At 41.9% G+C, this 16,725-nt stretch overlaps 1 protein-coding gene across 1 annotated transcript; it reads right to left on the bottom strand.

Annotated features, from left to right (window-relative positions):
- Positions 1-9,966: 9,966 nt before the first annotated feature.
- Positions 9,967-16,497, bottom strand: LOC121083453 (stromelysin-1-like). Its single transcript, XM_040583901.1, has 10 exons — positions 16,393-16,497; positions 16,005-16,249; positions 15,382-15,530; positions 15,152-15,283; positions 14,131-14,292; positions 13,335-13,542; positions 12,043-12,176; positions 11,347-11,506; positions 10,419-10,522; positions 9,967-10,225 (listed from the first exon to the last, which is right to left on the bottom strand). The coding sequence occupies exons 1-10, from the start codon at positions 16,495-16,497 to the stop codon at positions 10,125-10,127; spliced, it is 1,500 nt and encodes a 499-aa protein (XP_040439835.1). The 3' UTR covers positions 9,967-10,124.
- Positions 16,498-16,725: the final 228 nt, after the last annotated feature.

The following is a 16,725-nucleotide window of genomic DNA, read 5'->3' as shown; positions in this document are numbered from 1 at the left end:
AACTCATTCAGGTATATCCCGTACACAAAAATGTCACTAAAAGGTATTCCAAAGGTTTTGAGATTATAAGCACTAGTTGATCAATAACTGCCAATTACCATAGAGGTAATTAATATCATCTTGATGAAGAGGGAATACTGAAGGGTCAAATTTCCTGCAGACTGCGTATATCAGAACATTGGGGTCTTTGGAATGGAAAAGTCCCAGTGAATGGCCAAACTCATGGGCAGTAACATAAAACAGGTTTGTAGCTGAAAACAGCAAACAGAACACATAACAGGAGAACTGTGCCTTCTCATTTGTCCTGAAAACTTGAAGGACATAAGGTAAATCAGAAGTTTTCATAACTGCTTGCCTAAGCAAATGAATCTATTGTAGGAAATTCAGTTGCAGATGAAATTCTGGTCAGAAAGAAAAATAATTAAATCATTACAGTAGAGCACAAGGAAATAGTCTGTAGATCCTGCAGAAATCAGTGCGGGAGAAGGACCCTGGACCAATGCAAGTGATGTAACTGCATGGGGAGAGACAAGCAGGTTGGAGGAGTGGAGAGAAGGGAGCTACCAGGTCCCTCAGAACCCACCCAAACAAGTCTCTACTGAGATCATGGCAGAAGTTCAGCTGAGGCCTTAACATTTTAAACCAGAGGGCTCAGAGACTTTTTACACCTATGGAAACCAGCTGCCCAATGGTCCTTGAAATCAGCACCATTTTTAAGCACTTATTAAGGAAGAGAGAAGAAAGACACTGCACCCTTGATTTCACGTGCAGCCTGCTTCAGGAAGGGCTTGGAGACCTTAATTTCCTACCCTCTTTGCTCTTGGTCCAGGTTTCATCCTCAACAAAGCAAGCAACTCCACCAAAGTCCTTGCTGCGTGCTCAGGGAGTAATGGACTCTCCTGGGCCATGAAAGGGAGTTGAAGTCACTGTGAGGAGCAAGTCCCATGCACAGCTGATGGGGGGTTAAGGAAGTAGTGGATCTCAGCCGTGCACAGAGCGCTCTGTTCTGATTTTGTAAACTTCCAAATTCCCCTTCCATACAGATTTGCAAAAAGCTCTATTTTTCATAGGGAAAACTTAGGAAAATTTGAATTGATGCATCAAGAGTGAAATCTTGGTTTCCTCAAGAAATAGGTGGGCATTTACATGCTGCTGCTGCTGCAAGGGAAGAGGAGCACGTGTTTTAGGTTGAAATATATTTCCTTTTTTGCTCATAAGTTAAAAACATTCATAAACTCTGTGTCAGCAACCATCAGGTGGTTACTTGAATCTGACTGGTAAGTTAAGTGTTGATGGCAGAAGCGAGATCCTGGAAAGACTGTAATACCTTGAATGTAGTCTCCAGAAAAGGATTTAAGGACACAGACGTTATGTGCTCACGCTACATAGCCCGGGTGAGTGGGTGTGTTTGGGTGGGAACACAGGAGCCGACTAGAAGTGTGCATGTGTGCATGGTTGGTAATGAGAGAGGGAAGGCTGCTGGTAAGCCTACCCTGAGGGCAGTGCCAGAATTATATGCCTTGAGTCTGTCTAGAATTTTTTTATTTCACACAAAGCACATGTCTAATCCCAGGAGCGTAACTAGAGCTATCTGCTCCATAACGCTCTAGGCTTGGGTATACCCTGCAAGCACTGAGCCTCTTGCGGTTTGTACATGCATTGGGCATCATATATTAGGTATAGATCCAGTGAACTACAGGCAGCTCATTACATTTATTTTCTCCCTCCTCCTTTTCATCTGCCTCTATACCCTTCTTCAAAGACTGTCAAGAACTATAGCCACAGCATCTTGAGCAGGAACTGTGTTTTTCTGTCTTCTGGCGCAGCTGGACACTGACCTTTGCACATGCCATGTACGGGGAGAAATCACTAGCGTTTCAGCGCAGCTGCTCCATATAGGCAGTAACTTGGCAATAACTCATAATGCTTGCATAGAGTTTTACCTCTGGCTGCAAAGGAGATCATAATGTCTGCATCACCTCTGCCCTTCTTGATGAATTTCAGTGGGGTCACACTGCTCCAAACACAACGCCTGTTGGATGGCTGCATTGACATCTGCTGGTTGCAGGTCTGGTGTGTATTTTAATATCCTTTAAAATATAAGATAGAAAACCAGCTGTGTTTTTACAACTTATGCTGTGTAACACACTCTGTTTACATTAAGAGTTCCACTATAATTACCTATATGTCAAAACTTGTTTTGCCCATTTTGGCTTTTCTGTAAAGGTGGAGGACCCAGCTACATCAGGAAATCCACAGCAGCATTTCTGTACCAGGTCCAAAGTGCCAGAATCCAGTTTGCCCATCACCTCCAGCCCAAAGAATTCCTGCATTTCTTTAACTTTTTTGGGCCACTGGACTATTACTTTTCAGAATGAAAAATTATCCACCTTTCTTAAAGAAAATCATAATTTTCTAGGTACTTCTAATGGGGGAAGGGGGGGGGAGGCGGGGGATAGTGGGGAGGGATTTTAGGACAATCAGTTGGGTTAGCTTTTGAAGCACTTCAGGCATTATACTAACACTGCTTCAGACGTGTACCTTTACTACTTTTCTTTCTGTTCCATTGGAGCATGCGTAATAGAGTTTGTTAAACCCTGTATGAATATCTTTCTCTTAATAATATTTTTTTTTGCATTATATTATCACCATAAAAGTTTTGCAGTTTACTCAGAAAATGGTCAAAATGAGTATTTCTCTAATTAATTGATTATTTTCTGGTGATGTACCCTCCACTTACCCTGCTCTCTAGGGTTACCCAGAGTCCTTTAGAGCACACAGTGCAGCTGTTTGAAATATATGACTGAATACAAAATGTCAGCAGTAGTAAGTAGTATCCCATTTTCCCCACTTTTTTTTTGACAGTAATCATTCAGACAAAATCATATCCTTATTTTATGAAGAGTTATGCCTCATAATGACAGAAGTCACATAAACAACTGTATTTCCACCTGAACTACAGGTCAAATGTAGACTGACTCAGGAGTTTGTTTATTTGTAGAATCAACACATGAGTGAATGCATCATCAGTTTTAGTTCTCTACAAAAAAGGAGAAAAATGAGTCAGGGCTGAAGAAGTCATTGTCACGGTACAGAATGCAGCCCCCTCTATTTTGAAAAATAGTCACCTTATTCATTCTGCTAGAATTTGCAGAACTAGCTCCTCAGCTACTATATACTAGTTCCAGAGACTGCAACGGATGCTCAACAGTTGCTAAAGATCTCCTCCCCCGAGGTTTACCCTCCTCACCTGGATAAGCTGCATGCCGCCTTCCTTCTGCCTTATGGCTGCAGGAAAAGCACAAGAAAGTGCTGTACATAGTAACAGGAGAAACGGGAGGGTCTCCATTCTCATTTTCACTGGCCTTTAGAAAAAGTCCTTTTTGTAGTGTGCCACACAACTGCTTCGCTTTTCTTTAGGACTTGTTTGCTTTATAAAGCCTTCCAGTCCCTGACTTATCAGTTCTCACAGTTTCTAGTTAGCAAAAGAACACAAGTGTAACAGTGTTTTTGCCATAAAAAAGATCAGTGCTGTCTTTCACGTGGTTCCATCCTTGTGCAGGTTTTGCAACATGGAAATATGACTGAGGGGAAAACAGACCTGTAGTTCTTTTTATAAGCTCATTAACCTTTGGTTATTAAAACATAGTCTTACTCTCCAAAAACAAAGCATATGTCTTTAATGTTATGCATTCAAAGTTTGTATTGATTTCAGATGCGTTGTTGAAGTACCTAAATTCACAGAGGGTTACAGGACTGTAGACTAGAAGTAGAAAATTTGCTTTCTAGGCATTTTTTTTGTACTTGTTTGTACAGGAGCATGTACTTAGGGAGGCTGTTCTAGTGCCATCATCTTTCCATTTGGCCGAGTCCTTCAAAATTAAAAGGTCAGGGCTGTAACTCCCTGTCTGATGAAGCAGTGCTCTGTTTATGCAGTTTTTCTTTGATACAGTTCTCACCTGGATGAAACTTCATTTTGCCTGCACAAAAACATGGTAGTCCCACAAGGAAATGAAAACACTTTTCTCAGCATAGCTGAATTCATTATAGAAATTGAGCCAAGGTGTTTGCATGCCATTTTTATTCAGCAATTTCCACTGTTCCAGAGAAATGCCAGATTACTTCATATTTCACAGTCTCCTTTTATACTTACTGTAAGATTTTACAAAGCACTGAGGTTTCCTAGATCAAACTCTGTGATGGCTTTCCCAGTCAGAGGAGAGAGTCCTTTGTTCTCCATATCTTCCATTGGTGGCAAGAACTTCTGAGACTCAACATCAGATCTACTCTAATATTGGGTCCGCTTTCCGTCCATGTCCAATCACCCTCTCCACACACTTCCACAAATGAGGACAAAGCAGAGGTGGTGGTGAAGACCCTGGAAATCCTGAAGAGAGGTGTCTACTGTCATTGAAGACAGCCTTCTGTGTGGGGCTGACACAGGGTTTAGGGTATGACCTGCAGCACTGCAAGGCAGGTGGGACATCACATGTGTAAAAAATAAACCCCCTTCCACAGGACTGGCAAAATAATAGAGCTGTGAAAGAAGAGGTTATAAATATTTTGTACGCTTGAGATATTTGCTGAAAACGTTTCCTGCTGAGGAACACTGTGTTGGTACCAGAAGGTTCCCCCGAGCACAGCATGCCTTGTGCCATCCAAGCGCAAAATGGGGGACTGCTGGCTCTGTGCAGCTGAAATGGGGCCAGACCCTGGCAAGGCTGACGGGACTCTGCAGGGGCTGTCTGGTTGCCGAGGACTGAATTCCTACCCTGAAAACAGACACCTGAGGTGCGTTAAGGCAGAGACCCCCTCCCTGGTCCTGGAAGGAGATGGACAGGCTCAGGGAAAGACCAAGAGCTGGAGAAGATGAGCTAAGCAATCCCCTGAGGGAGTTTTTGATAATGACTCTACTCACAGAGTTGTGTTAGATATCCCTAACTGAGTGAGATGAATCTAAAAATTGGGTGCAGAGCTCTCCTGTGCAGCTTACACACCCACCCACCATACCTCTCTGCAGAAATAACTTCTGGTACTTAGAGCCCCACCATAGCTTTACAACTTTTTTCTGTTCCCACACAGTGTCTCTATGTGCACAGTGTCTCTGTGGTTCTAGAGGAAAGAAGTAACTTTCAAGCCTAGAGGACTTGATAAATTTTCCTCGCTCTAATGAAAGGGCCATTAAAAGCCATCAAAACTGTCTAGGAAGCTAATGATGAAATTTATGGTGTTCTGATTAGCAGCCTTCTAAAGGACATCCTATTGCTACTCTGTCAACCTTTCTCACTTTTCTTGATACTATTCACGATTGCCCTCCAGAGATCAATCACCTCCTCAAACATTTCTGAATCACCTAGAATATGCTTTATGAAGGAAGTTCCGTAACACAGAGATCTTCTTTGATGTTGTCCTTTGAGGTGGCTTCATCCAGAAGTAGTACAACATATAATGACAATCTCCTGTTTTGGCTTAAAGAAGTTGTCATGGTTTAACCCCAGCCGGCAACCCAGCACCATGCAGCTCCTCGCTCACTCCCCCTCACCCAGAGGGATGGGAGGAGAATCAGAAAGGAATCTAAAACTTGAGGGTTGAGATAAGAACAATTCAATAGATAAAGCAAAAGCCGCTCACGCAAGCAAAGCAAACCCAGGAATTCATTCACCACTTCCATGGGCCGGCAGGTGCTCAGCCATCCCCAGGAGAGCAGGGCTCCATCATGGGTAACGGTTACTCGGGAAGACAAACGCCATAATGCCACATGTCCCCCCCTTCCTTCTTCCCCCAGTTTATATACTCACCATGACATCCCATGGTATGGAATATCCCTTTGGCCAGTTCAGGTCAGCTGTCCCAGCTGTGTCCCCTCCCAGTTTCCCGTGCCGCTCCAGCCCTCTCGCTGGCAGGGCCCAAGGAACACAAAAGTCCTTGGCTCAGTATAAACACCACCCAGCAACAAACCAAAGCCATCAGTGTGCTATCAACGTTGTTCTCACACCAAATTCAAACCACAGCACTGCACCAGCTACCAGGAAGAAAACTAACTGTATCCCAGCTGAAACCAGGACAGAAGCGAGTGTGAGAATTGCTATGCCCTCTTTCTTTCAACCTTTAAAAGTGCCTGGATAATCTTTTAAGATTGTCCTTATCTTTCCCTCTTCCAGAGTCAATCTTCTGCCTTGGATGCATTCCTGAGCCCCAGCCCCTACTAGCTGTACCTGAGAAAGACATGTAACACTGACAAGAAGAGTTAAAATTTGCTCCTTTTTTGGTAAGGTAATTGCTAATGCTTAGTTTATGTATTTAAAAACTAATGCAAACTGCAGTACAGAGAAAGGAAAAGTGAAAGAACATTATGAAAGGCCTCAAGAGGACATAATTAAGTTGTTTTGCAAAGGACATGGGCTTAAGTATGTGAAGATTGAAACTGCTTCAACTCTGCTGCCTTACACACCCTCGATGTCCTGGCCAGGCTGGACTCTGGTAGCAATGTGGGACCCCTGGCCAAAGCCTGGGAGAGCAGGTCCCTGAGCAGGGAGCTTGTGAGCTGCAAAACTGCAGCTTCAACCCGTGCCACCTGGCTGTGTTGCAAACCCTCAGACCTGGCAGTACAAACCTAGCCTCAAAAATGTCTTATTGCTGATGAAGACGAGTGTGTGACCTACTTCTCGTTTTTATATAACCATCACCCATCTCCAGCATGGTAATGCTGATTCACTGACAGGGTCCGTTGTGTCCCAGTAAGCTTGCATGAGTGCTGAGTGTTCAGGGCCTCCTGGCAGCTTAATCCTTCATTCTTAATTTTTCCTTGCCTGTGGCAGTGCTGTCTGTTCCTATGAATGGTGTCTTGCTTTGTACAGAAAACCCACCCTGGATGATCTGAAATCCCAGGCACATAGAACAGCATTAGTCATATATTTCCAAATTTCCTCTGCAACCACAGCAATCGTCTTGAAAATAAGGCCAGGAAGAGGAAATGCGGAAGATCCTTGTCACAACCTCTCCAAAGGCTTCTGTGTAACACATTAATTCTCCTTCTCAAGAAGCAACATACGACAGTTACTGCTGGTGGGACTAGACCAGTCTGGCAGCTGCAGACCAAGTGCTTATGACTCAGCTGTCAAATGTGTGGGTCTGGAGCCTCTTGCTTTGCTGTAGCATTTAGAAGTGCCCAGTATATGTGACTTGAGGAGTGCTAGGAGAGAAGATGCTCCTCAGATTCCTTTTGCTTCTTGTGCTTCTGACATTTTTGTGTTAGTATATATTGTTACAAGCTCGCACAGCCAATACTTTGTAAGGGCCCTATTAAACTCTCAGTGAAGTCATTAAGCCGTTTTTTTTTTTTTTTGCCTGAGTTTTCATGTGCAAGAGATTGGGGCTGGAACAACACTTGTGCAGTCAATAATTTCAGAAGTAACTAGGTTTTTTTGTGTGTCTCTTTTTGTGTGCCTGGCCTCAGATTCCAGGGAAAGTTCATATTTATAGAGGATGAATACTTAAAATTATGTTTATGGATGAATTTCCCCTGCTGGTATCCAAGAGGCCTTTAATTCCAGCAAGCATTTATGAGTTATAACAAAATCATGGTTACAAGAAATTTTCTCTTGCCCATTAAGTGTAGACAGACAGCTCCAGCACTCCTGTTTCCAAACCCATCTGAGCTACTTATTATTATACCATTTGCCAGGGATTTCATTGATTTTCCTAAATCAAAAGTCCTGTTCTTTTGTTGCCAAAGTTTCAGACATTAAGAAAGCAGAAATACAGATGGAAAAATCCATGGTCCCGTTATCCAGGTGAAATCCATGCCATGTTGTCTTCCATTTATGGTACAGATTAGACCAGAACACAGGACACTTTCTAGATTCTCCTTCACAGCTAAAGAAGTACCATTAATTGTCCAGATACTAGTAGTTTAAGCTTATTAATACCTGGAGGTGGGAAGAGTACTTTAATTTAGCTGTTTCCTTGAATTCATAACTAAAAATACACTGGCCTTCTGTAAAAGAAATAATGGCCAATGTGCATCATTGTAAACATTATCAGTGTTCTGCTTCACTGTTGCTGAAATGTCCTTTTGGCCCCTCCTTAACCACTTTCAAGTCTCAGACAACAGCCAGAGCCTAAAGACCTGATTTCTGAAGGTAGGCTTCACATACAAGAAGGTATCTCGTTAGGATATCAAAGTGTGTAGGCACTTTTAAAATCAAAGGCAATTAAACTCCATTATTTATGTACAAGCAGTACTCACAGTAGTACTCACAGCAGTACCCTGCCTAACTCAGCACCTGAAGTCCTCGGACTGAAGTTTCTTCTGGACAGGCTGTGTACATAACACAAACTGTTGAGAAAGGTACTGGGAGATGTTGGGGCAACACCAGTTTTCCAGTGTCTCTACCCTGCCTGGACCTGCTACCAGGTGAGCTCACTCACTTTCCAGTCCATGACTTCACCGTAGTGCACGGCTGCCCTTGTGGCAATGCTGAGCTGTTCAGTTCCTACGTGACTTGCAAGCCCTGCTGCAATTTACTGCTTAGTTTCTCACCTAGGCTGGTTTTAGACTTTGCTTTAGCAGTGCTCAGTGCGTATCTAGCGTGGCACAAAGCATGCATGAGGATCAGAACACGGCAGAGAAGAGCTTTCCTGAGGTCGGACGTGGCAGCATCTCAATTAACTGCCTTGGACTTGTCTGCTGGCACAGTGGGACAGTGGGTCTGTGGGTACACTGGGAGACACATGGCTTCCTCCGGCCCTGACGAATGGTGCAACAGAGGTTAGTATGTGTTTTGACCAAATGTCTGAGGGATCTGCCCTGCGCAGAAGACCAGGAGCATATCTCACCTCTGCCTAACGGGGTTTCAGCTGTGATAACTGGAAGACTGTCCTCATCAGCCGTTCCCATTCCATCTTGCTGCCTTTACCAATTCTGCTGGAGAAAGAGGAACAGTGAGGAGGAATTGAATTCCTTGTACAATCACATCATCAGAGCAGTGCTGTGAGAGTTGGGATCAAATCCCTTCAAGGAAAGGACAGACCTCAGCCAAGCTTTCTTATGGCTCAAGAGGTGTTTAAGTCACTGAGCTATTGCCCTGTGAGGGGGGCCTAAACAAGGTGGATGGAGGAAGCGCATGTGCTTTTGTCTGTGTCACCACTTGTCCTCTGGAGGATTTATCTCTGGTAGTTACATGAAAATCCTGGTGTTTTTTTCTTATCACTTTGGCTTTTTTGCTCTGGGAAGTGGTTCTTGTAGGCAATTTCTTGTCTGATATTGTAAGCTGGACTGTGAGCCCTGACTTCATTCCCACAGCTCAAGGTCACAGATCAACAGGGGTAATCCCCTGACTCCCTGTGACCATATCTTCAACACTTTCTGCCCTGTCTGTGTGCTGGCTCCATCACCAAACTGGGCACCTAACCTTTTCCTGGTTGCTCATGTCCTGTTGTACCAATGACTGCCCGCCAAACCCACCCACAGCAGCAATGGAGCATGGGTCCTCTCAGCCCATTGCCATGTTCCCCACCTACCAGCAGGCACCCATCCCCATCCCTGCCCTGCCCCCTCTGCTGCCATGCCATGGCATCATGGCAGGTGAGGCCACAGCCACCAGTCTCTCCACAACTCTTCCTACACCATCGCGTAGGATCTACTCCTCCCTCTTCTGCCTCCCCTGCACTGTTCCTGAGTGCCTTCTTCTCCCTCCTCTGTCACCCAGGTCATTTCTCATTGCCTGTCAAAGCTGCCCACCTACTTCTGCTTCTCTTTAACTTCCCCCTACAGACACTGAGCCCTGCTGAAAATGGTGGCGGGGTCCTGGTGCTGCTCAGGCTTGCGTGTGGCTATATCAGATGCCTTGCCTCCAATGGACTGAATCAGAACACAAGAAGGCTGCTATAGTTGAGCAAAATACTTTATTACTTAAAACCAAATTGATTAATAAATAGTTGGAAAACAAAATAAATTAAAACTGTACATTAATTTTATATTTTTTAATGTTTTAAATTAGAATTCTCAAAGGCATCTCGAACTCAGATGTACGGTAACAGCTGAAAGGTACTGTTTATACCCAAGGAACATGAAAAAAAACATTTCTGGTATAAATACAGCCCTGCACCATCACTTAATATTTCTAGCAATTAAACCAGCTGTTGCTTTTTATTATACGGACGAGTTTCTTGTTCTTGAGGTCAATCTCATACTGGTTTGATCCATGGAAAAAGTAGAAATATCCTAGAATTGGAAGGAAAAAATATTGGCAAATTAATCTTTCCTTTCTGTGTACCTATTGATATACACATGTTATTTTCTTGGGTGATTTTTTTAAAAAAATCATATATTTAAATATTTATTTGAAACATACACTTTTTTTTGCTTTGATTGGTGGTCTTTTGCTTTGATTTTAGTTACATTTTAATTTATTTACCATTTTTCTGAAGGGCAGCATCAACTGTGTGGCCAATTCCTTGGAAGTCAGCTGCTATTTTTCTTGGGTATCCACTTTCCATTGATTGGGTATTTTCATTGAAACTAAATAAAGAAAATGCATGAAAACAAGAAACAAGCATGTGATGTTCAATGTTGAAACCAGGTGGAATTTTTACTAAATAAGCCTACTGTCAGCTGAAAATCCAGTAACTGTGAGCATCTGTGATATCACAGAACTGTATAAATCCCGGCTGTGTGAATATTTACATCTGAAGTAATCTTTTTAATGGCCTATTTTCAGAACATTAGATTACATAGATCACTTCCATTTCCTGAGACTGCTAATGAGGCTGGATAGGGCTTATACTGGGTAATAAACTTAAATAATTATTCTAACTGAATATTTTAATTTTACAACATCCAATCTGTGAAGTCACCACATGTTCAAGATGATGTGATGGATTAATTATTAGGATGACATTACTGTTTAGCTGAATTGTTTCTTAAAAAGTAAATATTCTAATCTCCTTCCATAACTTTCTTGATAGATTTGTCATTTATGAGTTTCAGAGAGCACTTCTGTCCCTTAATAGCTACTGAATGAATACATGACATGATGACAAGGTCTACTCATGTTATCCTTTTATACTAAGTTCACTTAGTTCACTACTGCTTCTTAATGAATAAACAAAGCTCATTTTCCTGTTAACTGCAGAATGGTAAGGGTAAATGGATGTTGTCTCCATCTCAGGTGTTACAGACTTTACTTTATGAAAAGACATGAGTAATTACCTCTGACTTTCAGCTTTATACTGGCTGAGAAGGCTGACAAGAGGCCGTGGAACTTACTGTACAAATACTAATATAACTTGACATTTTAAAAGCTAATTTGAATTTCTGCTGTACAAAAGAGCAACGAGCCTTACCTCCAGTACTTGCTGCCTACAAAGAAATAGGTTTTCTTGGTATTTTGATCATAAACAGCTGCATCGATTTTCCTGACGCTGGTTGGGAAGCCCAGGTTCTGAATAGGCTTGGGGAAGCCTGAATCTATACTGTAGCCACTGACAGCCCAGTACTGGTCGTCTGCAGGAAAACCAGAAGTTAGTAGGGATTCCGGAGGAGGCTGAGCTCCTTTTCCTCAAAGCCCCAGAGCTTTCTGTGTAGTAAATGCCACCAACAGCACAGCTGTCCAGCTGAGATCATGACCATCTAGGGCACACATAAGTGTGAATATTTCAGAGCTGTTAGATTTTCCACTTTTTATAGTCATTAAGAGTATTATATACTCAATAGTTAAAACTCAACATATTTTCCAAATGTGGCCATCACTTTAAAAAATGTATTTAAATAACTTAATATAGGCAATCAATTTTGTCTCAGCTATGATCTTTCTCTCACTGAAAAAAGAGTAGTAGTATCATATTGTAGAGGGCTGTTGTGAAGCAGCATTAGTTAATAACAGTAACAGCATTTTCAAAATTAAAATGGATTTAAATATTAAGAATATCTTCTTTTAATATTAGTATAATATTATGTCCATTTTTATTACATAACATTAGCAGGAGTATTTTAACTTTATTCATTCATAAAAAGGACTGATGTAAATATAAGAGAAATACCTTTAAAAAATAGAACTCGATCCTTCTTGTCAACCTCATAAGCAGCATCAAAACCAGCTGCCAGTGATGGCCAGAACGAGGAGATGGTGTCGTGCTCAATGACTGAGAAAAATGGACTTTTGCGCCAGACATAGCTGATAGGAAGGAAAACAGCACTGTTTCATTGTCTGTGTTTCACTAAGAGATTAGTAGCATAGAAATGTACTTTAAATCCTACTGTTGGGGTGCTGGAGCCAGTCCTCCCTATGGGGCAGGGATATCACCCCTCTTGGGATGCAGTGCTTCATTTTGCCCTGCTCTCTCACAGATATTCGCCCTTTACTATGGGTTGCTCTAAGGTCACAGAACAGTTGAGGCTGGAAGGGACCTCTGAAGGTCATCTTGACCAAACCCTCATTCAAGCAGTGGCACCTAGAGCTGGTGGCCCTTTAGACCTTTAGACGGATAGTTTACCCAAGACAACATGTGATATCTGTGGTAGTGCTGACAACTGAACCTTTCTCTTCACCATGTGCCATGCAGGTAGACACAGCTGTGTTCTGAATTTCAGTTTGGTTACAAATGCTCATTAAACATCTTAAGAAGCATGTTAAAATCCAATTTAAGGAGAAACTGCTCCTTCCTCCTCTTCCCTGAAAATTATTGTTTTTAAGCTACAATTCTTCATCCTGTGTTTCAGAAGAGAAATCAGACCCACATCACCGAAGGAAGCTGTTCAATCAAAACACAATTACCAACCCAAGAAGTGGGTGAAAACATGGGCTGAACACGCTGTTCTCCCTCACCAGGGTGGATGTGCCCATACACCAATGCACTACAGTGCCCAGTGCCAGAGCATGCCCAAAAAGCAGACACCTGTAACAGCAGTGGCTCCCTACAGACAGTACTGGGCAGTGGTCCAGTGCAGATCCCTAGGTCATTGTGTCACCAAAAGTCACCCGGGATGTTTTCTACAGTTTCCTGACCCCCACATAGGCTGGTGTGACAAGGACTGTCCTGCATGCAAGGCAGCTGCAGGCTGAGCAGTGGCAGTGGGATTATTCAGCCTTGCACAGTTTTAACAGATATGGGTGATGATATGTGATGGTTTAAAACATTTTACTCACCTGTCAGTAAACCTTGTTACTCATCCAGCCCAGCTGGGCTGGTAAAATTTTGCAAAGTTGCCTGAATACTTTCAGAAAGAAATACCTACCTTTGTAACCGAGGGAAGAGAAATTCCTTGAACTGAACTTTATGCTTTGCCTTTGTGAGTCTCACAAAAAGCTGTTGCTAGAAATGAAAGCACTTACCTGCCTTTGAAGAACAGTATTTCGCCCCGGAGAGTGGTGACAGCATCAAAAGTCAAATGAGGGTCACAGTCCTCTGGTCTCATGGGTGTCATTTCTGTTGGTTCTTCCCGGGGTAACAGTTCAGTTGGTGCTTCTGCAGGTGTCGTTTCAGTTGGTTCTTGTGGGGGAAAAGCTTTTGTTGGAAGTATGGGAGATTCCCTGGGGGGTCCTTTGGGAAACAGATAAGTGTAGAATTGGAAGTTGAATTAGAGCATTTCATGTTGCGGAGCTTCAGGATGTACCATATGGAGCCAAATGCATAAGTTTCTTAAGGTTAAAACTCAACTAGTAAATTAATTCCAGGAGAAGTCCCTGGGCAATTTGACTTGGCTCTCTGGGCTGGTGGCTATTAAAATGGTCTCTGGCATTGTTTTGCCTTGACAAGCTGTTGGTGTGTCAAACTGTATGTGCTCAAGAGTGAATGCAGGGCAAACACTATTTCCAAAAGGCAGTTGTGCATGTGACTACCTTTTGTGGAAGATAAGAGAGTTTAATACCACAGACATGGGCTGCTCCCCTGGTAATAAAGCTCTTGGTCCTTTTGAGTAACTGGCATGGGTACAGCCCACATATTCCATTTTGCAGATGTAGGCTCTTAGCCACAAAGAAACCAAGAGAATTGGCCAAGAATAATATCAGGATATTAAACCTCAGTATCCTTCTTGCAGTAGAAAGTTCAGTCCATTTTAGCTGTTTGGTAAAATTCATTATAAATACTTATCCATCATCCACCAAAAAAATTATGCTTCCTGCTTACCATAGAGGGCCTGAATTCCATCAATATCATCCTGAGGAAGTCTGTAGTTCCTTGTATCCACGGCCATATATATAGGATACATCAAAGCACCGAAGACGTTGGAATGACCAAGACCTAGTGAGTGGCCCAGCTCATGAGCAGCAACAAGAAATAAGTTGTATCCTAAAAAAATATCCAGCACAAAGAACAATCACTAAATAAATTTTCTTGTGTAACAGTGGCATACAGGTGTCATCCTTTCATGCACGATATATCGTTTATGGTCTTAATAAACCAGCAAAATCTAACTATGTCTTAAGTAAAAGGCTCTCTGACATCCTGGAGGAGAAATGAGTTTTGAATTATAAACATTTATTTCTCTCAGGGAAACCAAGCTGAGGACACTTTTTGCTCATGTTGCAGAAATTTTCCTGCCAACAAAGAATCAGTTTCTTTAATGTTAATAGCAACTGAAAACTGGGTGAGAACATTTTAGTCATCTGGCCAGATTTAGGGAATGATAAATGGCATGGAATTCATCTGGTGGCTACGTCACAGAGATCAGTAACATGTAAGAACGTTCCTGGACATTGCTGGAAACCAGAACACTTCACTGTTATATTTAATTATATTTACCAACAAATTCAAGATTTCTTTTTCCTTTGTAGAGGTTAAAGTTTTGTATCACTTTAAATAAAAAATAATATTATGGTTACAATATTACAGTATTACAACTTTTGAGATCATTACCTGAGGGTGAAAATTCCCTGCCTTACAATGTCACTATTACCCAATATTGCTGTTTCATGCTAATCTCATTTCCTTCACTGCAGCTGTAACTGTAGTCTGTGCATTAACTTCAGGGGTCCTGCCATGACTGCAGCTCAGGTCAATATGTGCAGAATCATTTTACTAAATTACACTGACATTTTAAATCTCAGTAAATACTGGAACTACTGCCATGGAATCTGTGACTTTACAGTGTCTTCAAGAAAACAATGTCTAATAAAAAACAGACAATGCAATATTTGAGGTTACCTACCGTTATTGGTAGTAAATTTAGTCCAGTTTTCATCTTCATCAAAGTGGGCATCCCCTCCTATCCCACGGCTGGGAGGATAGGCATGAGCCAGAGTTCCTCCTGGACCATCAAAGGAATAGAAGTCACCATGAACTAAAAAAAAAGGGGTGGGGTGGGAAAGTTATGCTTTTCATCATATCTGTAAGAAAGTGATAAATGCTTATCATTCCTGGGCAAGGAAGTCATCTTACATCCAGCTGCAAAGGAGATCATTATATCTGCTTCACCACTGTAGAGCCTGGTGAATCTCAAAGGGGTGACACTGCTCCAGAGCTGGAAGGCTTTTGTAATTGCTTCGTCTACATCATCTTCTAGCATATCTGGAGTATAGTTCAAAATCCTGTGAAATAAGGAGAAGGGAATTAAAAGCAACCAGACCACATGTGGCTGGGGCACATAGTATCAAGGTCAAATATTTTAATCAGTGGTTGTTCTTATTTATGTGTTTCAAGCTGTTTATTTTCAAATTATTTGCTTAAATTACAGAAGAAATATTCACAGTTTTCTTTCAAGCCTTTCAGAAACCCTAACATATATATTCTCAGTTGTATACCTTCTATCCACTGAGTATATTATTTAGTAGGCTGCTTTACTGAGTAATGTAAACTCCTGTTTTGGTATTTTTATCACTGTTTGGAAGCCTAAAGTAAAGGATATGAATAGACCCCACATTCATGTCCCTTTTATCCTCAATGAAGCTTTTATATAGAGAAATACAGGAATAAATAGTAAGGAACCTGTTGGCATTACTTCTGCCCAGCATTCACAAAGATTCCCAGTGGTGTACAGAGACACATGGTTTAAGGTATATTACCGATATGTCACATCTTCTTTCTTCCACCTAGGGCTCTGTGGGAAGGTGCTGTATGAACGGACGTCTGGTATTCCACATCTAGGCTGCTTCATCATGTCCAGTGTCTTACGATTGAGTTCCCCAGTCACCTCTAGCCCAAAGAATGACTGCATTTCTCGGATTTTGTCAGTCATGCGATCGAGGTTCTCTGCTTTAAAAAGAGAACGTTTCTCGTCTTGAAAATCATAAAAATTTTCCAGATATTTCTGATGGGGAAGAAAAAGCAACAGTTTAGAACATAGAAGTTTATTTTCAAAGACAGAGAGTTGTTAATAAAATATTCTACATCACTATCACTATGTTAATTTTCTCAGTAAATGATTTCTTAGGTTCTGTCTGTAGTCCTTACCTTAGCAAATTGCATATCTTCTTTTTCCTTTTCTGGGACCACTGGGAAAGCACAAGAACATGCAACATATAGTAACCCAAGAAAAGAAAGGATTTTTGTCTCCATCTTTGCCTCCCTGTCTTATCAGCCCTTGCTAGAAGACCTTTCAATCTCTTCTTCTGTCCCAGGCTCACTCGTGTTTCTCTATTTATACCAGTTGTGAGCTTGTTAAAGTCAATAACTGCATGACTCAGTTTATAACATCCTCTGATTTCCCACAGAAAACAAATTTGTTCTTAGAAGCAAGCTAACACATGACAGTTCACCTTGCCTGAAACCCCCTGATTTCGCAAT

This window comes from Falco naumanni, chromosome 2 (genome assembly GCF_017639655.2).
Source record: "Falco naumanni isolate bFalNau1 chromosome 2, bFalNau1.pat, whole genome shotgun sequence".
Classification (NCBI taxonomy): Eukaryota; Metazoa; Chordata; class Aves; order Falconiformes; family Falconidae; genus Falco; species Falco naumanni.
This window is presented reverse-complemented; position numbering and strand designations above follow the sequence as displayed.

Coding starts and splice junctions, on each gene's coding strand:
- LOC121083453 (XM_040583901.1), bottom strand. CDS start 16,497: ATGGAGACAAAAATCCTTTCTTTTCTTGGGTTACTATATGTTGCATGT. Junction 16,250..16,392: donor AAGATATGCAATTTGCTAAG/GTAAGGACTACA, acceptor CTTCCCCATCAG/AAATATCTGGAAAATTTTTA. Junction 15,284..15,381: donor GATCTCCTTTGCAGCTGGAT/GTAAGATGACTT, acceptor CTTTTTTTTTAG/TTCATGGTGACTTCTATTCC.